Below are 23272 nucleotides of genomic sequence, written 5' to 3' on the forward strand. Positions count from 1 at the left end.
TTGGAGTATAATTGCTTTACAATGTTGTGTTAGTTTCTGCTGTACAATGAAGTGAATCAGCCATATGTATACATATATTTCTTCTCCCTTGGACCTCCCTCCCCATAACCCCTTCCCACCACTCTAGGTCATCCCAGAGCACCATCTGAGCTTTTAACCACTACCAGTATTGCTTCCCACTAGGAAAGGGGAGACTTGTTTCTTGAGAGAGAACAGCACAGTGAGAGAGGAGAAGCACAAGGTGCCTTTTGGGAGGCTTGAATCATGCCTTTTTGAGGCTGAGGTTAGCTGGCAGAAAAGTCAGGGAGAGGTTAGTGCTTTCAGCTACATTGTCTCAGGCTTGGAGTTTGCACTTCTCTGGACAGAATGGCAAAGTCAGTTAGAGGTTTCTGAGCAGGAGAATGGCCAATGGCAAATGGTAAATGGAGTGGCAACTATGTTTTAAGATGCTTCCGGAAGCGTCTACTACAGTAATAAGAGAAAATAGAGGAGAGAACTGAAAAAGAAGGACTTGGCAGCTGATTGGATTGAAAAGGGTGAGGGGAGGGGCCAAGGTTGACTCCAGGGTTTTAAACCTAATGAGTAAGAACAAAGAGGCTTTTAACAGAAATGGGCAGGTGATTTGTAAGAGAGGTTTGGAAGGAGAACTAATGTTTTTCAATATGACAAGGGCCAGATCCTTTCCAAATGGAAAGCCCCTTCGAGTTTTCAACAACCTTTCAAGGTAACTTGTTGCTCTCTTTGTATAGATGAGAAAAGTAAGACTTAGTTTGGTGAACAGCCATCCTAGGAGCATAGAGTGTGTAAGTGACAAACTTCTGTTTGCAGCCAGATCTGTTGGTGCCATTACCGGTGCTTTCCTTCCAGTTTGGACTGCCCATCCCCGATGCCCCCCGCCCCCTGGCCCCGCGTCCCGAGTCCCATGTGACATACAGGGCAGCACTTCCGTACGGAAGGGACGCTGAAGCTCCTCAGCTGTGACGCTTGCTGCACCATTAGAAATACGGACCTAGAATACAGGTCAGGGGGTGGGGGGAGAGTTTTGTATTCGTGGGGTCTCTGGACAGAGGAGGTATTTACTGAAAACTAGGGGAAGGGGTATCGTGATTGAGAGGAGAGGGAGAAGAAAATGTAAACAGAAACCTGGGAGGTCGACCTGTTGGGAGATAAGAGAAGCAGGGTACTAAGAGAAGTGGTGACGCCTAGAACAGTGGGTGCTAAGGTATGAGAGAATTTCAAGGACGGCATCTCAACAGGATTTCTGTAGTCATTTATTGCATCTTGATTATGTATGTCCAGCACATTCCAGTGTTAATGGTGAGATCATAGAAGAGACTGAATGTTGGATTGGAAGATGGAAAATTATAGCTGATGCTGATGTGAGCCAGACTCAATGTTAGCAATGATTGTGATCTACTGAGATGTTACACACCTGGGAAGACCATGGTTCACTAGGAAACTGATGTGTGTGGTGATGAGGTTAGAACTGATCAGGGCTCACTGACCCCAGCCCTGCTTTTCCCAGTAGCTTGTAAGACCTGTTGGCTCTGCAGAAGGAAATATAATATTGTTTGATAACTGGCTTTAGGCATTTAAAAAATGAAAAGGAAGGAAAGTCTTTGCAGAAGAAAAGTCTCTCCTTTCAATGAAAGGGTTTCATTCATAGTTTGAATTTTTAAGAGTCTTTAAAAATATTTTTAATTGCATGATGGAAATACTCTATTAAGATTCTCTTTTAAAATTTTAATTTAATTGTTTTGCCTTTTGGCCACACTGCATGGCACGTGGGATGGTTTCCAGACGAGGAATTGACCTATGGCCTCTGCAGTGAAAGTGCTGGATCCTAGCCACAAGGCCACCAGGGAACTCCCTAAAATTCTTTGAAAATGACATACCAGTTGTTCAGGTTGATGCTCCATAAGTATTCTTTTCTCTCCAGCTGTCTGTCTTTTATGATGACTTCTTTTTCAAATGCTGTACCAAAGACAGACGTATTCATTGTTTACCATAACACTCCCATTAAGTCAATGTTAATTCAGAATGACTGCTTTTTTCTGGGCAACAAGATGTCTTTTTTCTCTAAGAAAGACAGTAGGTAATCCAAAATCTGTTAATTCGGAGATAATTTCTGAGGATCACATGAACTTAAGTTTGAAGAATATCTTTTATGTTTTTTAGAGGAAAGCTGTTTAAAATGAATATGGTGGGGCAGGGGAGGCAAGAGTCCAGAAGAGAACAAGAAAAATAGGAAGAAAGAAGGTAGTGTCAATGAATGCTGTCAGCAAAGCCAGAGCACTAAACCCATGAATATGACAGAGCTGGTTGGGAGAGTCTGGCGCAGGGGAGATGGAACTTAAAAGGAATCGGGTAACCTGAGTGGTAGTCCCAGTTCTGCCACCAGCTCGTGTTTGTGAATTCAGACAAGGCACTTATCTTCTCTGGTCCTCATTTTCCTTATCTGTAAAATGGTGGATCCTTTAAAGAAATGTTCAACAAAAACACATGAGATCTCTCATCTGTGGATGGAGTCTCTTCCCTTAGCTTATGGTTGGCTTGCTCCTGCCACCTGGCCCACTTCAGCACCACCTTCCATGCAGAATGCAGAGCTATTAAAACAAGCAAAAAGATAATGATAGAAAAGAGGGTGAGTCTGAGAAACTGTATTTGTAGTCATGGGCCATGTTGGATGAGTATGGGTGGGTGGTACCCTTCCTTAATGATCCTTTCATGTGACCTGGGCTCTTTGTACTGAGGAGTTTGAGTTTATCCCAGAACTCCCTTCTTCACATGGCTATTTCCATGTTATTATGTATTTGCAGGCAGGATGACTTTGCGAACACTCTGATGATTTGTTAGGAATGAGTTGGTGACTTTGGCCAGATTTTAATTCGTTTTCTTTTGAGAAGACAAGGATTAACTAACAAAGCATTTTGTGTCCTGGGTAGGTTATGGCTTGATTAACGTGCTCTGACTCACTGCCCAAATAAGCTGCTGATGGGAGCCATAAACCCAGGGTCAAACTTGTATAAATTAGCCACATCCCAGAGAGGCAGGCTGTTAGAGGCTGGAAGAGCAATTTAACATCCTCTCAGTGCACCTGCCACATAACACAAGCGATCAGGACATGAAAAGTGGATGAACTACTGATGCCAAGTCGCCAGCCTGAGTATTTCAGCCAAGCACCATAGGCAATGCTAGGTTGAGCAGAAAGGGGATTAGAACACAAGTTGAAATGCCAGGGATTTAGGCTCCTGTCTGTGCTCAACTGGTGCATTCATGGGTAATTCACTTACCCTTTCTGGGTCCCTGTTGCCTGACTCATCTGTCACATAGGACGCTAGACTAAACCAGGGCTTCCCTGGTAGCTCAGCTGTAAAGAAATCCACCCTCAATGTGGGAGACCTGGGTTCAATCTCTGGGTTGGGAAGATCCCCTGGAGGAGGGCACGGCAACCCACTCCAGTATTCTTGCCTGGAGATTCCCATGGACAGAGGAGCCTGGAGGGCTACAGTCCATGGGGTTGCAAAGAGTCGGACATGACTGAGTGACTAAGCACAGACAGACTAAACCAGCAAATTGGATCAAGCAAGTTGCATTTGCCATGCCCCTCATTCTGCTCCATCCTTTTTGAAACATACGGATGTTTTTTGTGCTAATGCCTGATTCAGAGTTTACTGTCCCTATCATCTCTTCTCCACCTGCCCACCAGAAGATCTTGTGGCATAGAGTGTGAAACTGCTGTTACTTCGCTAACCCGAAACTGCTCTGGAGGTTTTCTGAAATGATAGGAAGGCATCATGAATCCTCTTAGTAGAGGTTCATGTCAGGGATTTTGCTTTGTTTTTGTGTCCTGTATGCTTTCAGAGCCCGAGGGAAAGCTATGGGCTTTCTCATCAGAAGAAAGGTTCTGCAAACACTTTCATGTAAGGTATCCAGAGTTCGTGGACTCTCAGGGCCCTCAGGCTAAGAACCTAGGCCTAAGGAAAATACAGTTATTCTGTTTATAAGCTTGTTTAGGACTACTGCTCTCTCCAGGAAATGCCAGGAGCTGGAGGTAAAAGGACAGAAGGAACCCAAACAGCCTTGGCCTGATGATTGACTTAGGAACTATGATGTTCAGGCCATGAGGGGGCCCTGGACACTCTGACCTCCTTCTTGAGACAGATGCCCCACTGCTTAGATGAAGGTTGTGTCCTGTTGTGGCTTCCATGCGCCACAGACTTGCCTGTACTCTTGGTTAAGATGGAAACTATCTGCAAGCCTTTAGTTTCCAACATGAAGTGGGAACATGATCTTGTCTAGCTGTTCTCTCTGTAATGTGGTATCTCGAGTATATTTGGATGGCATCCTTAGTGGTTCCCTGAGAAGGACACAACTTAAAAGTCCTCAGTTTGGGCTGCTAAGGTAATTCTGTTCCTGCCAGGGTGCATCTCATGGAGATAACATTTTCATAAATCACTAGTGTATTAGCTTTCTTTTCATCTACACACATTTTTTTTTAATCCTCTTCGAACAGTGGTCCCCAACCTTTTTGGCACCAGGGACCAGCTTTGTGGGAGACAATTTTTCCATGGACCCAGGCAGTGTGGGGCTGGGAGGGGTGGGGGAGGATGGTTTCAGGATGATTCGAGCATATTACATTTGCTGTGCATTTTATCTCTATTATTATTAAATCTGCTCCACCTCAGATTAGATCCCAGAAGTTGGAGACACCTGCCTTAGGAGATCATTCTGGAGATGACCAGTTATTGATGTACTTCATCTGTTGGACCATTGCATCGGTTTGTCGGCTTGACTTTACTGGGGATACAGCATTCCTCTACCAGAGCTGTCACAGCCAGGGCTCCCAGCCAGGTTTATTTTCTCTATTCCCATGCACCACCACCCCACCCCCATTTTTGGCCTCACTACTTGGTTTGTGGGATTTTAGTTCCCCAACTGGGGATTGAACTCAGGACCTTGGCAGTAAGACTGCAAAGTCCTAACCACTGGACTTCCAGGGATTTCCCTCGTCTTCTCTCTTGATTGTAGAGTGGCTGAACTAATAATGGTAGAAAGAAACAAGCACTGGCTGTGGTGTTAAGAACTCCTTCTTTGAGTTCTTGGGAAAAATGCAAGTAGTTATGAAAGCAGAAACAGTTTTCTGATTCTATTTTGTATATAACAGCTGTTCCTCTATTTCATAAATAGGGAAAAAAAAGAGAGATTCAGAATCGTGAAACTTAAATTTCTTTCATCTTTTTCCCTTCTGCCTCTCCTCTCAATACCCATGAGCTCTGTTCAGTATTAAGGATTGTAATCACACCTGATTTGGCACACTTTGTAAAACACAGACTAACCCTTTTGTGGAAGTTACTGACATTGTATTATGGTCTGCTCAGAATGTAAACAAGTACACGCGTGTACTGTCACTTTAGTCGTGACTGACCCTGGGCTCCTCCGTCCACGGGATTCTCCAGGCAAGAATCCTGGAGTGGGCTGCCATGCCTTCCTCCAGGGGATCTTCGTGACTCAGGGGTTGAACCTGCATCTCTTACTGCAGGCAAGTTCTTTACCGCTAGTGTCAGCTGGGAAGCCCTAAATGAATATAAGCAGCCTTAAATTTCAGAAAAAAAAAGATTTATGTTTTCTGTTTTTAAACTTTATTGGTAAGTTTTCTAGTGAATGCAGGAGTAAAATCAGATCTACTACCACCTAGCTTCAACAGAGATCAGTGTATGCCTATCTTATTTCATCTGTATGTACTCCCCTCTGTCCTGGAATTCCAGACATATCACTTCAAATAATGCAAATTCCAGACATAGCATTTCACCTGTAAATATTTTCTTATGTATTTCTTAAAAACACAAGAGTAATTCCTCAATATCAAATAACTAACCCTCATTCACAAGTCCACAATTGTTTTATACTTTGTTTTTGTAGTCTGTTTATTTGGGATACAAATAAGGTCTATACATTGAGGTTGGGTGATACATTCCAAGTGTTTTAACTTGTATGTTTTTCTCCTTTTGTATTTTGCTATTTTTGTTACCATTTTTTTGTTGTTGTTGTTGCCACTTTTGAAGAAACTGGATTGTGTCTTAAATTTTTCTATGGTCTTGGTTTTGCTGATACTGTTATTTTTGAGGAAATAATAAGACTAACACAAGTTAGTGAATTTTTAAAAGGTATAGTTAAGTGTATGTAAATGTTTCACTTTATGCTGAAAACAGTCTAACTACGGAGTTTAAAATTTTATTAGGCGGAAACACTGAAGGATTAGGTGACATCACTACCATGTTTATTCTTGCTTTCTCTTCACTGGAAGACACCTTGGCAGGTTACATGGAGAGGTGTCACCCACTGCTGAAATGAACTGGGCTGAAACATACCAGCCATTCTTCATCAATGACGCCAAATGGTTATTTTAGGCAGATAACTGGAAGGGCTGTTTCTCCTGTTGAATTTGCAGTGGGAAACTCAGGTGATTGAATGTGTGCCTCAAACCTTTTGGTCCCAACATTCTTCTCTCCCTATTCACTGTGATTAACATTCTCCTGATGGCTGTTCATTCCAGTAGAACATGATCACAGAATAATGTGGGTTGGAAAAGACTTCCTGAGGTCACCTGACCCCATCAAATAACCTTAAGGGATTCCAGCCCCAACTCTCCCAGAACAAGGCTGTTTGTTAACAGCTCCCATATTCCCCAACCTCCCTGCTGTGCATTCTAAGTCTGTGTTCTCTCTTGTCCTTCAGTGAAGTAGATTATTAAATTGCATCTCTTTCTGCTATGGGGGAGGGGTGTCTATATACATGCATGTGTCTGTAGATCTTTAATTAAGATTGATGTTGACTCTTCCCCCACTTCCCTTCTACAGTGCATATACCCTGAGACTCCGTTTCACTCTCTGTATAATAATAATAGTTTTTATGAAAAATAAGATGTTTTCATGAGTAAATGTCCACATAGGACGGGATTATTGCAGACTGTGTTTTTTAGCCACGGTGCGATGGTTAGTTTTATGCATCAACTTGGCTGGGCCAGCAGGTACACACATATTTGGTCAAACATTATTCTGGGTGTTTCTGTGACAGAGTGTTTGGAAGAGGTTAACCTTTAAGTTGGTAAACTTGGAGGAGTCACATAACTGGGCTTCCCTGGTGTTGCCTGCAATGCAGGAGACATGGGTTTGATCCCTGGGTGGAGAAGATCCCCTGGAGAATAAAATGGCAATCCACTCCAGCATTCTTGCTTGGGATAATCCTATGGATAGAGGAGCCTGGTGGGCCATATAGTCCATGGGCTCACAAAAGAGTCAGACGTGACTTAGTGACTGAACAACTACAGCAGCAACAAACTGAGGAAAGCAGACTGAACACCGTAATGTGGGTGGGACTCATCCAGTTGAATAGAGCAAAAATCTGATTCCCCTGAGCAAGGAGGGGCTCTCCAGTAAACAGCCGTCAGACTAGAACTGCAGCATCAGTTCTCCCAAGTCTCGTCTGCTGGCCCACCATGTGGAGTTTGGAGCTTGCCAGTCTCTATACGCACACAAGCCAATTCCTTATAGTAACTCTCTTTCTCTATACACATCCTATTGGTTCTGTCAAACTGGTTCTGACAAATAGTGTGGGGGAAAAAGACAAGTAAGTATACGCCCTAAATGTATCTGGCTGTTCTCGAAGTGATGTTTTATATTAAAGAGATGGAAAGATCACTGGAGAAGCCATTAGAAAAGTGAGATTCTGGCCGTAACTTTTCTAGCAAACTGTCTTTCAGTCTCTGATCTGGTCGCTTTCCCTCTCTGAGCCCCTATTTCCTGTCTGTGGAAGGAGTTTCAGCAAAGGGATTCCCGAGTGTATGATTCCATGAAGTACAAACATTGAACATTTGAGCCAGCTGCTAAGGAGTTGTGTGTGTGTGTGTGTGTGCTCAGTTATGTCTGACTCTGCAACCCCATGAACTGCAGCCCATCAGGCTGCTCTGTCCATGCGATTTCCCAGGCAAGAATACTGGAGTGGGTAGCCATTTCCCTCTCCAAGGGATGTTCCTGACCCAGGGATTGAACCTGTGTCTCCTGGGTCCTCTTGCAATGGCAGGCAGATTCTTTACCACTAGTGCGACTTGGGAAGCATCCTGAGGAGTTACCTGAATTCTTCTGAGGACTGCCCAGTTGCTAGATAAGAAGAAACGCTGAGGCTGTACACAGGGAATAGTGGTAGATGATGCGGGCAGAGCAAAGAAAAAAAAACAGAAGGATTTTCTGCGCATCAGGTAGAATATTCTATTTCAGTTAAATGTAAAATATGGATGAGTAAACACCTGCATGAAAACCTTCAGCTTCTGTGCCTTCCCATCTTAGGGCAGATGGTCTAACTTTGAAGGCGCTTAGGATCTGTCTCTGCATTGCAGTAATTTTTATTTTGTGCAGAAGGCGTGGGATGGTGGTGCAGGCTTGGCAGCTGTGACAAGCTGAGGCCCTTCGGCCAAACTGAGGGGCTCTGGCCCAACCAACAGGAAATGCCTGACCCCAAGGACATATGTGCTATTCTTGACCATAAAGATTGGAAAGAATCTCAGACTAGCTCTGGCCAACAGGGTTGTAAATGGATTTCTCTGTTGCCTTGGTTTTGAGCCTTTCTCTCTCTCTTTTTTTTTTCCCACTTGGGCTTCCCTCTCCAGGTTAAAAAAAAAAAAACAAAAAAAACAGTAACCACAAGGAGGAAACCATATTATTTTAGCTTCTCCTGTCTGGAGAGTGGTCAGTACTTAGCTGCAATAATCTTTTGGCTCTGTCTGGAATTACCATGCACCTCACCGCAGCAGTCTGCCACTTGGGAGGTTGGCATGTGGGGCTGGACGGTCTGGGTGTGTGCCTGGGAAGTCAGCTGCCCCTTGGGATGTGGACCCATTCCCGGGGTTCACTGGAGGCATCTCCTCCTTGTATGGGGGGTGGAGTTCTTTGCCCTTTGCATCCTTTCTGACCACAGGCTCACTCACGAGGAGGCAGGACTCCCAGGGCCATATCCCCCTGGTTGATTGTTTACCCAGTTGATGCTTGAAGACTGACAAATGATTAACCCCCTGGAATTCCCGGTTAGACCCCAGTTACAGTCATGAGTTCAGCCTCGGGAGCCACAGACTTAAATTGTTTTTCCAGCATTTTACCCAGCCGGGCGTCCCTGCTGGACTCTACCCTGGGAACTCTCCCAGGGGAGAGCTTGGTGCGCAGGGGGCGTGGGAAGTGAAGGGAGGAGGCACCGGGGCTGTGGGGGAGGCGGGAGACTGAGCCGCTCCGAGGTAAGGAAGGGACCCGCCACAGCAGAGGGGACAGGAAAGGAGCTGCTCCTGGCCGGCCTCTTGGCCGCTTCCTTCCCCTGACATGACAGCGCCGCCGGCCTGGCTCCCCGCCACCTGGCAGTGGCCTTGGCACATGACTCCCCATCCTGTCTGAGAACGGGCGGGGAGAGGTCTGTGCTCAGGCGGCGGCTCCCCCAGCTTGGTCCCGCCTGCCCTGCCTGGGGGTTGGGGGGTTAGGGGGGGTGGGGAGCTGCAGGTGGACCTGCTCCTGGGGGTGAGGGGCGTCTGTCCTCTTCCCTGGGAGTAGAAATGCCACAGCAAGGCGACTGGAGAGGCCTGACAATACCTCAGAGCCCTGTCATCTGGAGCTCAGCTAGCGAGCCTAAGTTCTTGTCACGTGGAAAACTGGGTGACCCTCGGTGCTCACCCAACAGAATTACTCAAATGAGAGGGATGCCCTCGAGTGCAGGGTCGGCTCCATTGGTGGTCCCAGTGGAAGACATCTGGCCACTGGGGAGCTGTGAGCACCACCCTCTACCCCTCCCATCCCCACCAGGAGGTGGCGGGACTCGGGTTCCCTGCACAAGGCCCCAGACAAGGAGGGTCAATGGCTCATCCATAAGATGGTGGGGGCGAGGTGTGTGCTTGTCAGCTTCCACCTCTTGGCAGGAAGAGAGGTTGAATCCATAAAGTGCTGAGGCTTCTGCTGTTGGAAAGGAATGGCTTTTGCCTTTCTAGAGGTCCAGAGAGGAGCTACTGGGAGAAGGTGCCAATAAACTCAGGCAGGTTAAATTCTAATTCTGGGCCAGCTGCTGGCTTCACTTCCCCTTCTACTTCATTCTCTCCCACCCTCCCTCCCTCCTTCCACCATACTTGATCACATTCACTTCCACTCTGTAGCAGCATCTTCAGACTGATCTTTCAGATGGGCTTGAGTTTGTCTGGAAGGCACTGGAGCCTACTGACTTTACAGAGTTAGAAACATTACACTATTTTGAGATGTGGGGAGGGTGTGGGTTGAGAAGAAAGCAACATGAACATATTGCAAATTCTGAAAACTAGGATCTGAACAGTCTTGGCAAAGCTGGCTGATCCCACCCTGAAGTGATCTGACCCTGGAGAAGGTTTCTGTGGTGGTGCTGGTGGGCACTGAGGGAGCCAGCAGCTTGTGGTGGGAGTCAAGTACACAAGCTGGGGCTGGAAATGTCTGGATTCACGCTCTTTTCTTGTCACATGACTTTGAGAAGCGGATTCAGGCACATTCAAACCCAATCTCCTCACTGAACAGAAGTCCAGAGGGGCAAATACTTTGAGTCACATAGCACAGTGTCTGTGATGGCCAAAACCAAGGCTCTCCCTGCTAGGTCAGTGATTAGAACCAGATGGCGCTAGTGGTAAAGAACTTGCCTGCCAGTGCAGGAGGTGTAAGAGATGTAGGTTCAATACTTGGTTCAGGAAGATCCCCTGGGTGAGGGCATGGCAACTCACTCCAGTATTCTTGCCTGGAGAATCCCTTGGACAGAGGAGCCTGGTGGGCAACAGTCCATGGGGTTGCAAAGAGTTGGGCACTGAGTGACCAACATTTTCATTTTCCTCCTGAACATGAAATTCACACCCTGCTTCATTACATTCTTGTTAAGATTAAATGATGTTAAGTCCCTAGAAATGACCAAGAGATGTTTAACATTTTAATAAGTAATCTTCAGACTTTCTTCTCTGAACCTGTGTAAATGTATAACGATATGTATGCTAGTGTGCATATCCTAATAAATGGGATTATTTTTAAACCAGCTAGTTTTCTTCTAATAATACATTGTGACTGCCCTTCCTTACCTCTAAATAGCCTTCTCTGTTACTTGATAGCTGCCTAGAACCTTGTAATATGATGGATGGAGCTGAATCTATATTCTGGTTTTGCACTAACATAATGCATTTGTAAACAAATTGGAGTGAATGTTGTACCATGAATGTATCTCTCAAGGTGACAGAAGCTTCCCACTCTTATCAGAACCTAATCCTCCCTCCCCTGGTGTGAATAAGGATCTGGACATCTTCCCTTTGGGAGCTCAGAGCCTCCTTAACTCTGAGTAGGGAAGTATTATGAATTTCATACACCAGCCCTAAATGGGGAACTCAGACTCTGCCTCTCCTCCTGTCTCCCCACTTAAATCTAAAAAAAAAAAAAAAAGTTTATTTATTTAGTATTTCTGGTATGAACTGTCTCTTGGTTCCCAAGAAATCACAATCAGAAAGTCCACTGTTCCGTTTTTGCTGTCTGCTGTGTTCTCTCAGAAGGCGCTCTGTCCTTCTTAAAAGGCTTAGAGGTAAAACCCTAAGATGTCCTGCTGCCCAAGGTAGACCCTTAAGCCCTGCCCTTCATGGTGGAGAGCAGCAGTCATTTCTGTACCATTCTGGGTACCATCCCCTGCCATTTTAGTTTTATGAGTTTCTGGTGAGGCTCATTCTTATTTGATTCCTCTGCTTTATGGATATAAAATTCTTCTTGCTGGTCTTAGGTTGGCAGAAATCATTGACTAGGTTCCCTTTAAGTTCCCCCCACCTCTGCTGCTTTTGCTTTTAGTCACTAGCAAACCAGTAGGTCACAAACCTTCCTCTTACCTCTCTACCCCACTACCTTCAGGATGTATTACACTTGCTGACTCAAGGGATGTAGCTGTTTATTATGGAGACTGAGCTCCAGGAGACAAGAGAGTGATGGGTAGAAGTGATTTAGGGTCAAGAGTCCCTTGAGGGATAGACGTCTTAAACGGTTTATGGCTTTAAAGGGATTTTCTCCTATGGCCTAATCCTGCGTTTGGGACCTGGTTACAAGTTCTAAAGGGACTCCGCTGTGTTTCAGGATACTGCTTAGTGACCATCTTCAGTCCCAGCCATTTTCCTGTGGTGTTTAAGAGAAAGGCTTGATTTTTCCCTCTAATTGAAGGAGTATATCATTCAACTCTAGATGGCACTGGTGGTAAAGAACCCACCTGCCAATGCAGGAGACGTGGGTTCCATCCCTGGGTCAGGAAGATCCCCGGGAGGCGGGCATGGCAACCCACTCCGGAATTTTTTCCTGGAGATTCCCAAGGACAGAGGAGCCTAATGGGCTACAGTCCATAGAGTCGCAAAGAGTCGGACACGACTGAAATGACACATCATCAACTCTGAGGATAGATATAGTGTGTTCTTTAGGGCCATGAGCCCGTCAAAATTAAGGAGGGGCTGCGGTCTCTCTGAGGGCTGTTGAAATGGCATCAGGACTTAGATGAAGACTGTGAATTCCACATCTGGACTACTCAGGATATCAAGTTCAAGTATTTTCCAAAGTGCTTTTTTAATGTTTCCTGCTGACACCCTCCCTGAGAGAAAGGTTAAGCAGCATTACCCTCCTTGCACCTTTCAATGAGGGCATTGAAACAATAAGAGGTTTACTGACTTGCCTTGGGCTCTGGGGGAAGGCTGGCCCCGCTGGAATGGCAGCTGCCCATAACTCCTGTTTTCCATGCCCAAGAGTCTGGTCGCAGAGCCCGGGCTGCCTCTGGGAAGCCCTCTAAGAGGACGCAGGCAGGAAAAGCCGAAGTAGGGGCATCGTACTCAACCATAATTTTTTTTCCAAAGATTTTTTTTGATGTGGACTATTTTTAAACTCTTTTGTTGAATTTGTCACAATATTGCTTCTGCTTTATGTTTTGGTTTTTGCCTGTGAGGCAGGTGGGATCCTAGCTCCCTGACCAGGGATTGAACCCACCCCCACACCCCCCCACATTGGAAGGCAAAGTCTTAACCACTGGGCCAACAGGGAAGTCCCACTGCTCAGCCATATTCTTGCAAGTCCTGTTTGGGGACTGCCGAGGCAGAGAAAGAGCTGGACACTTCTAAGTCAGTCCAAGATCTTTGACCTATAAACTGTTTTGCTGCCTTGAGCTAAGCTGTAAGAGTGATAGATGGCAGGGGTCAATTATTTTTGGCTCAAGTGCTCAGACTTGGCAGGGTGCCCTATACATTTGATATATAAACCTGACATCTACAAAAAGGTTTAGGAATCTGATGTCATCTTCTCTCTACAGCTCACATGATGGCCTGTTCTGTAGAGGGGCTCTGTAGATGGTAGATTCTAGAAGCTCCACCTCATGCTTTAAAGTAAAGAGAATCAGTTGAAAAGGAGGCTGGTCTGGGTGGCAGAGGAACAGTGTCAACTCATGAGGCCACATAGCAACTCTCACTGGACTACAGTTCGATCCGCTTCCATCCATGAAGTGGATGCATTTCCCTGGTGGCTCAGACAGTAAAGAATCTGCCTATAATTCAGGAGACCTGAGTTTGATCCCTGGGTCGGAAAGATCCCCTGGAGAAGGGAATGGCTACCTACTCCAGTGTTCTTGCCTGGAGAATTCTGTGGACAGAGGAGTCTGGCAGTCTACAGTCCATTGGGTCACAGAGAGTCGAACGAGACTGAGGGACTAACACTTTTGTGAAGTGGATTATTCTATTAAAATGGCTCTATAGCTTTAATGATGGGGTAACAGTGGTATTCGTATTTTACAGATGAAAAACCTGAAGCTCAAAAAGGGGACTGCACAAGCCTAAGGCCAACTTGTAAACAGTACCATTCTGGGTACCATACCTTTCTGTTTTAATTTTGACAATTGTGCCAGGGGATGTTCCTATTATGGTCGATCTACAATTAAAGTGCATAAATAAGGCAAAATATGTCATCAGGTTCTAGAGATGGCTTCTAATACAGAGGGTCCCTGCGTCCCCCCCACCTGTCCCCAGGAGACCTACTAAAGCTTGAACTTCTTGGCTCACTACTCAGGAAGCGGCAGGTCCTCACTGCAGAGCTGGGTGCTGCCGCTGGTAGTGACGCAGTCTTAGAGGAGAAGTCAGTATCCTGATGCTTCTGTTACTCTTGTGTCTTGACTGTACTTTTCCTCTGGTTCCTTCGAGGCCCCCTCCTAAGTAGCTAAAATCCTCACAAAGACTGTTGTGGGTTTCAGGAGGTCAAGATGTGTGCCGCCCCCCAACCCAGTTTTACTGAGATATAATTGACAAATAAAAATTGTGTATGTTTAGAGAAGGGCAAGCTTTAACAAGAGTAAAGAACTCATGGAACTTTGAGGCAGCATGATTAGTTTAATCCCCAATTTCTGCCAATCTGGCTGAGACGGCAAAGAGTCTGCCTGCGGTGCAGGAGACCTGGGTTTGATCCCTGGGTCAGGAGGATCCCCTGGAAAAGGCTGAGCGGCTATAATTAACACTAGCAAAAAAAATTTTTATATCAGTAAAGAAATCAAATAAGTGTCACCAGAAATTCATAAAACTAAGATGGCAGGGTATGGTACCCAGAATGGTACTGCTTACAAGTTGGCCTTGTGGAGTCCTCTTTTTGAGCTTCAAGTTTTCTCATCTGTAAAATGGGAATACCACTGTTACCCACTGTTAAAGCTATAGAGCCATGCTAATAGAATAATCCACTTCATGAAAGTGTTAGTCACTCAGTCTTGTCTGACTCTCTGCGACTCCATGAACTGTAGCCCGCCAGGCTCCTTTGTTCATGGAATTCTCTAAGCAGGAATACTGGAGTGGATAGCCATTCCCTTCTCTGGTCAGGGTATCTTCCCAACCCAGAGACTGAATTCGGATCTCCTGAATTGCAGGCAGATTCTTTACCTTCTGAGCCACCAGGGAAACCCATCCATTTCATAGATGGAAGCAGATCGACTATAATCTGGTGGCAGTTGGCATGTGGCCCTGTGAGTTACTACTGTTTCTCTGCCACCTAGATCAGCCTCCTTTTCAATTGATTCTATTTACTTTAAAGCATGAAATGGAGTCTCTAGGATCTGCCACCTAGGGCTTGGAACTCTATACATTTTATTGGACTGTGCCATCAATTTTCATGGCAATCAAAGCCAGACCTGGTAAGGGGATGAGGCCAGACCCACGTGATCTTGATCTGTGTTTGTTTTGTTTGGAGCAGGTATCCCTGGTCACCTCCCTCATCCTGTTCTTCCTGGATGGAACAAGACGACAAACAGGGTGTGTGTGAAGCCCAGGACTCACAAGACAAGGGCATGGGCTCTGATTTTGAGAACTGTGAAGACAGGGAAGGGGACCCAGACGAAAGAGGAATGGGTTCTAACCCACAGGATGCAGACAAGAGAGAAGGGCACCTGGGGCAGGAGATGGGCTCCGACCCACAGGATGAAGCTCCAAGAGGACACTCAGAGGAGAGGGAACTGATGTCTAACATCTGCACAGGTGAGGAAAGAGCTGGGGAATTTCTGTGGAAGTTACCCCATTCACACTGTTTTCTAGCTCCTTTAGAGTGATAATCATGGGCAGCATTCTTAGAAGGCAGCTTTTTAGCTGCTCCTGCTGCTAAGCCGCTTCAGTCGTGTCTGACTCTGTGCAACCCCAGAGACAGCAGCCCACCAGGCTCCCCCGTCCCTGGGATTCTCCAGGCAAGAACACTGGAGTGGGTTGCCATTTCCTTCTCCAATGCATGAAAGTGAAAAGTGAAAGTGAAGTCACTCAGTCGTGTCCGGCTCTTAGCGACCCCATGGACTGCAGCCTACCAGGCTCCTCCATTGGAGACCATTAAGCAGATTCTGTACCACCTTACAGCAGCTGGTGCAGTGGTAAAGAATCTGCCTGCCAATGCAGGAAATGCAAAGGGACACAGGTTAGATCCCTGGGTTGGGAAGATGCCCTGGAGCAGGAAAATGGCAACCCACTCCAGTATTCTTGCCTGGGAAATCCCATGGACAGAGAAACCTGGCAGACTAAAGTCCATGGGGTCACAAAGAGTCAGACATGACTGAGCGATGGCACACACACTGTCTTAAGTCTGAGGAACATCTCTTTTCTTTGGTCTGGGGAGGAGCTGTAGCTGGTAAACAAGGGTGAAGAGGGTAACTCACTGGTGTGCACTTTATAATACAAAATATTGCTATAAAATGACACTTGTAACAGCACAAGAAGGAACACAGGTGATACTGGGCCCTACCCTCCTGGGGTTGCTGGAGAGTTATATGAATTGCTTAGCACAGATCCAGATGTTTACAGTTAGTCATCATCCCTGCTTGCAGATAAATAAACCCAATGGCAAGAGACCTGCCTGGGATCACGTGGCTAATACCCAAAGTGCCCAAGTGAAAGTGAAACCGAAGTAACTCAGTCGTGTCCGACTCTTTGCGACCCCATGGACTGTAGCCTACCAGGCTCCTCCATCCATGGGATTTTCCAGGCAAGAATACTGGAGTGGGTTGCCATTTCCTTCTCCAGGAAATCTTCCCCACCCAGGCATTGAACCCAGATCTCCTGCATTGTAGGCAGACGCTTTACCATCTGAGCCACCAGGGAAGATAAGTGCCCAAGGGCTCTCCTAAATCTTTGCAGTTCTTCATCTAGAAAGAGTAAATACTGGGCATCCATCCACTTCCTTGGTTCCATCTTTGGGCTTTTGTTGCTTGATCCTGCTCATGCCCTGGGGACTGAAATGAGCTGAAATACCTTACGATCAGGATCCTGAGGTTACAGTTCTTCCCCAGGACATCTCCCAGACCTCCTGTGCCCTCCCCTGCAGTGCACAGAATGGTCTTTCATATGTCTGGGGATAAGCAACCAGAGGCAGATAGATATGTGTTCTGGATCAGCCTCCAGGCTGGACTCATCAGCTAGCTCCAGATCCTGCACTCACCTCCCCTTTTCCCTACTCCCCACCCAAACAGCGCCTGCCCCCACACACACTGCCCCCCCACACACACCGCCCCCCCACAGAGTAAAGCCCTTAAGTTGGGATGTGTTTGGTTTGTTGTTCCACCTTAAGCTGTTGCAGACTGATCAATCATACTAAAAAACAGACCAGTGAGCTAGGCCAGGTGATCTCTTCTTGTGGTTGGCCAGAGTGGCCTTGTCTTTTGAGGCTAGGGCTGTGAAAGGGATTGTTGGCTCGCAGAGTGGAGCAGGTCTCTTCTGAGGTCACAGAAAGTCCCACCTGGCCCAGAGCTGACCATCTCAAGCGCGTTGCCAGGCCTTCAGGCAGCCACGCTGAGCAGAGCCCCAGGTCCAGAGACAGCTGCCTGAAGAACTGGAGGGGCAAGGGGAAGGTGAGCTTTAGGCCATCCCTGAGTCTCCAGGTGGGAAGGAGGCTGGAATTGAGGATTGAGTGGGCACGGACCTTGGAGAGACATGTTAAGAGGTTCCGGGGGAGGAGATTACCTTGTGACCCACACTCTTATTGTGACAGGCTTCCTCTGGGTTTATCTCTTGAGCGTCAAGCCTAGTCATCCCCATGGCCTCCTTTTCTGTTGCAGAGGGGCTGCTGAGCGAGGAAGACGGGGTTGCAAGCCGTGAGGAAGAGGATGACCAATCTGGCGTAGTTGAGATGGCCATGTTCCCAGGGCTGTCTGAGTCCGACAGCATTTCCCGGAGCCTCCAGGAAGAGGAGGAAGAGGAGAGCGCAGGGGAGAACCGGCTAGAGGAGGAAGAGGAGCAGCCGCCCCCTGCCGTGCTTCCCTGGAGGCGGCACCTCTCCCTGGGGAGTCGGCACCGGGGCGACAAGCCTGCCCACCGCCGCTTCCGCCGCCTCCACCACCCCATGTCCATGGACCTCGGGGAGCTCGACAGCCTGATGGCCAGCATCATGGACGCGCCCACCATCTGCCCCGACTGCGGGGAGAGCTTCAGCCCTGGCGCCGCCTTCCTGCAGCACCAGCGCATCCACCGCCTGGCCGAGGCCGCCGCAGCCGCTAGCCTGGAGCCCTTCGGCTTCGCTGGCGAGTGCGAAGCGGTGGTGGGGATGATGGGCGTGGGCGGGGGCTTCGGGGCAGGGCCCGCGCTGGCCCGGCCCCCGCGCGAGAAGCCCTTCCGCTGCGGGGAGTGCGGCAAGGGCTTCAGCCGCAACACCTACCTGACCAACCACCTGCGGCTGCACACAGGCGAGCGGCCCAACCTGTGCGCCGACTGCGGCAAGAGCTTCAGCTGGCGAGCCGACCTGCTCAAGCACCGGCGGCTGCACACGGGCGAGAAGCCCTACCCGTGCCCCGAGTGCGGCGAGGCCTTCAGCCTCAGCTCGCACCTGCTGAGCCACCGGCGCGCGCACGCCGCGGCAAGCGGCGCAGGGCCGGCGGCGCTGCGGCCCTTCGCCTGCGGGGAGTGCGGCAAGGGCTTCGTGCGCCGCTCGCACCTGGCCAACCACCAGCGCATCCACACGGGCGAGAAGCCCCACGGCTGCAGCGAGTGCGGCAAGCGCTTCAGCTGGCGCTCGGACCTGGTGAAGCACCAGCGCGTGCACACGGGCGAGAAGCCGTACATGTGTTCCGAGTGCGGGGAGACCTTCAGCGTCAGCTCGCACCTCTTCACACACAAGCGCACGCACTCGGGCGAGCGGCCCTACGTGTGTCGCGAGTGCGGCAAGGGCTTCGGGCGCAACTCGCACCTGGTGAACCACCTGCGAGTGCACACCGGCGAGAAGCCCTTCCGCTGCGGCCAATGCGAGAAGCGCTTCAGCGACTTCTCCACGCTCACGCAGCACCAGCGCACGCACACGGGCGAGAAGCCCTACACGTGCATCGAGTGCGGCAAGAGCTTCATCCAGAGCTCGCACCTTATCCGCCACCGCCGCATCCACACAGGCAACAAGCCGCACAAGTGCTCGGGCTGTGGCAAGGGCTTCCGCTACAAGACGCACCTGGCGCAGCATCAGAAGCTGCACCTGTGTTAGGGCTGGGCCCAGCGGAGGCTACCCTGGGCGGGGCGGGGGGTGGGAAATCACGTGGGGAATAGGTGTCCTGGGGACAGACCCTGTAGAAAGAAACGGGGAAGGGGGGCGGGAGGCACAATCTGAGAATGACTGGGGAGCCTTTTAGGTGTTAGGAGTCCCGAAGGGGTGGGTTGAATAAGAATTGTTCTTTGGGAGGGGCTGTATTTTGCCTGCCTCTTCCCTAACGGTGAAATGTTTGGGAGATGTGCTTGAGCGTGGTGATTTCATCCAGTGCACGCTGTAGGGAGTGAAGGGTGTGGAGGAGCAGGCATTTTGAGGACTTTTATGAAGAGGAGATAGTGGGGTGGGGGAGGGTACAGGATGGCAGGCAGCACAGTAGGTTGGGCCGTGATGGCCTCTGGGAAGCAGAGAGAGGGTGTGGATGGAGTGAGAGTTCTGGGATAAAATCAAAGGTGTGCATGAGTAATTCTGTCCTGGCTTCACCAGGTATTAAGCCACTGTTTGCCCTGTTCCCCCCACATCAGCTGCAGTCCCACAAAAAGCAGAGGAACTTTGTCAGTCCTACAGGAGTGGATATTTTGTGTACTCTTCCCTTCCTTTCTCTGAGCCACAGTTAGCTGCTATATTGAGGCGTCCAGAGGAAACTGGGCAGAATTTTCAGCTACACACCCTCATTTCCAGGGCAGAATCTCTGAGGTTTAGAAAATCATTCGTAACTGGTTTTCAGATCAGGGAGCTCTTGGTACTGCTCCTGGTTCTTTGCTACTTTAAAACAATCTAGCCTCATGCTGGATTAGGCTGGTCTGTGTGGATGACCAGACCCCCACCCCTGGTGTCAGGTGTGTTCCAGGCCCAGTGTTATTTCAGGTCTCATCTGTGGTCTTTAAGTGCTGGGAAATGGAACAATTCCAGCCATGTGTGACTCTTCCTTTCCCCAGGTCAGCTTGATGCTTGTGTCAAGTGAAACTCGGGCCATCAATGGTTGCCCTAGTGACCTGCTGCAAAAGTCAGTTTGCTCAGACTTTTGCTGGCCTTCTGTGAGAAATCCAGGAAATCAAGATGTTCCCGTGTTGGGCCACAAGGCTCCCTTGTCTCATTTGTATCTGTGTACCCCTCCCCCTCTGCAGTGACTGGGGAGCTATTCCAGCTCCCACCTCCACCCATATGGTTATGGGCTCTGGTCTGAGCAGAAATCTCTCTTTCCTACACAGGGAGGCACAGTAGAAAGCTCAAGACTTTACACAAGGAGGACACAAGCAGGGAGAGGTATAAATGCAAAATTGCCAAATAGCACAAGCAACAAATGTTGTCTGGTGGTTCTGTAAAAGCCAAAATAGCACTTTTCTATTTGTAAAGTGCTTTATGCTTTTGAATGATTGTTAGTTGTTTCTCACGTCTTTGTGAGGTAGGACAGTATTATGACCCCTGTCTTAGGGAAGGCCAGGGGACAGGAGTGCGACAGGCGGTTCTGAAGAGAGGCAAACAGCAGTGTGGATAGGTGGGTCTGACCTACTGTGCTCTCCAGTTCAGCTGCTAGGAAGACTGACCTATTGTGATGTATGTAATATAAGGACACTGAAAATTCTTATGCTTGATGGAAAAACTTAAGGCTAGTCTAGAAGGGCCAAAGATGTCCTTGTTGACAAAGCTGGTCTTTGTCATGTAATTAGCATGTCCTGGACATGTTCCATTTCTAGTCGGGGCTGTAGATGACTCTTGTACAGACTTCAGTGACCTATGCTGAAAATCCCTCCCTTAGGGTTAGCCTTTAGAAGGTAGAGTTGTGGAAAGCGGTTTTGTTTTCTTTATTAGTGATTGTTACCCTCTACTTTTCATGAAAGCATCTTCACAAACTGTTGGACACACTTGACGAGGAAAAAAAAAATCCACAAGATTGTTTTTGTTGTTTTAGCAAACTTTCTATGGATGCTGGTAAGTTATACTTGGTCGGTTGTACTTTAGCAAAGAACTTCTTTGGGGACTGTAGGAAAGCATGTTTTTGCCATCATAACACTTAAAAAAAATTCCTGAGAAATCTGGGTTTGTATAATGCCTGTTGATCTTGCTCTCTAAATTGGTTTATTGTTATTCACAAATGCAAATAGATTTTTAAACTATAGATAGTTTTGGAAGATACTAATTCCTTTTTTATTTTGGTTGAGAGTAATCTGAGCAAAGCAAGTGTCCATTATTTATTCTGACTCTTGAAGTCTGAATACTAAGTGTGTAAGACTCACATGAAAATAATATAGCCAATTTGTAGGTAATCTTGTTCCTTTTTTTTTTTTTTAAATGCACATCTACCTCTTCCAGCTGTTTTAAGTTCTCTCAAGTCTGTGCCTATGAAATCTCATCCAACTTTTGGTTATTCATGGGTTTATGATCCACATTCTGGGTCACTTGGTCTTTTGCTGACATTTTCATACTATTGCAGTCTCATCCACACCAGCTGTCAAGCATGGGTTCAATGGGAAGAGGAGACTGAAACTGTTGTTCAATAATTTACTGGCAGTGGAAATCTTTGGATGTCACTGACCTCCTCCGTTCTTTAAGTTACTATAGATAAGAAAGCCAGCTACTACTTCAGGATCCCTTCTATGAGTGCATCCCTTAGCAAAAGAAAACTGTCCAGCCACCAGCACCCTACTCATGGTGCATCTAAGATGTGATTCCATTTTCCTTATGATTCTTCAGGGAGCATAGCTGCATTAAGTGAGGTTAATTGCATTCAGGAAGTTGTTTCTTATATTAGTCCTAGAAAATTAGTATTTCTAAAGCAAACCCTGGTAACTGTGGTTCACCCTTAAAAATGTTCATCTGAAGACTCCTCCCAACTCATTCATGATGGTGGAGGCAAATGTATCATTTGTTTCCTGGGGAGCTGGGTCAAGTGCAGGCTGCACTTTTCTGAGAACAGAGAGCAGGTTTAAATAGGTTAAATGGCTTGATTAAATATTGAGCGCTGAGTTGGAAGGAGAAGATAAGTTAACCCCTTGAGCCATGTGGCCTCTTTAAGATCCTGAGGCTATACATATGTGAAGAAGTACAAATTAAGAACCTGTGTTCATAGACAATCGGAACTGTGTTTCTGAAGTTTGTGCACATTTTCCTTCACTGTAATGTTATTTTACAACTGTTTGTTATAATAGTGAATAATTTAATGATTTAAAAATAACAGGTTTTGTGTGAGTGTGTGCTTGTATATGTGAGAATTGCCTTATTTTCAGGTTGTTTTATTTAAATGATGGTTCCTTGGACAGCATTCTGGTGTTCAGCAACCAGTGTGGAATATTTGTCATTAAATCCAGATCAGTCTTTTACCATGTCAGTCTTTCTTCTTTACCCATTAAATAGCACTTGTCACCCATTAAATAGCACTCAGTTCAATCTATGGAAGTTATGCTCTGGTAGAACAACGGTCAGCAAGATGCCAAATCCAACCCTTCCCTTTGTGTGAATAAAATTTTACTGGGAGACTTCCCTGGTGGTCCAGTGGTTAAGAATCCACCTTTCAATGAAGAGGACTTGGTGTGATCCCTGGTCAAGGAACTAAGATCCCGCTACAACTGGAGAGCCCAAGTACTGCAGCAAAAGATCCTGAGTGCCGAAACTGCTGGTGCTGCTGCTAAGTCGCGTCAGTCGTCTCCGACTCTGTGCAACCCCATAGACGGCAGCCCACCAGGCTCCCCCGTCCCTAGGATTCTCCAGGCAAGAACGCTGGAGTGGGTTGCCATTTCCTTCTCCAGTGTGTGAAAGTGAAAGTGAAGTCGCTCAGTCGTGTCCGACTCCTAGCGATCCCATGGACTGCAGCCTACCAGGCTCCTCCTCCCATGGGATTTTCCAGGCAAGAGTACTGGAGTGGGTTGCCATTGCCTTCGCCGAGTGCTGAAACTAAGACCCAACAAAGACAAATAAATTTTTTTAAAAAAATTATTGGAATACAGTTCTACTTAGCCTTCCTTACATAGTGTCTATGGCTGCTTGTGCACTAAAATGGCAAGGTTGAGTAGTTGTGACAGAGGCTATATGTGACCCACGATCCCAAGATATTTACCACCTGAATCTTTACAGAAAATGTTTGCGCACTCCTGATTTAGAATGTCTAGGTGGATCCTAGAACATTCTGGAATTGGCTGATGTCTAAGTAGTCTGCCCATTCTAGCCAATAATTCAGAGCAACATTTCTGCACTAACGTGGCTTTGGGCTGTTGGGAATGTGTTAATGTTATACTGTTGTTGCAGTTTCCAAAGACCTGTCT

General features: G+C 47.4%; 1 protein-coding gene across 1 annotated transcript in view; it reads left to right on the forward strand.

Annotated features, from left to right (window-relative positions):
• ZNF697 (zinc finger protein 697) overlaps positions 1 to 22333 on the forward strand; it is a 34763-nt gene extending 12430 nt beyond the window's left edge. Inside the window, exons 2-3 of the mRNA XM_061409515.1 lie at positions 15267 to 15547; positions 17605 to 22333. Of these exons, the coding sequence (XP_061265499.1) occupies positions 15304 to 15547; positions 17605 to 19013 (1653 nt within the window). The 5' untranslated portion in view covers positions 15267 to 15303 and the 3' untranslated portion in view covers positions 19014 to 22333. The remainder of the gene's footprint in view (positions 1 to 15266; positions 15548 to 17604) is intronic.
• Positions 22334 to 23272: the final 939 nt, after the last annotated feature.

Source organism: Bos javanicus, chromosome 3, assembly GCF_032452875.1.
Source record: "Bos javanicus breed banteng chromosome 3, ARS-OSU_banteng_1.0, whole genome shotgun sequence".
Taxonomy (NCBI): Eukaryota; Metazoa; Chordata; class Mammalia; order Artiodactyla; family Bovidae; genus Bos; species Bos javanicus.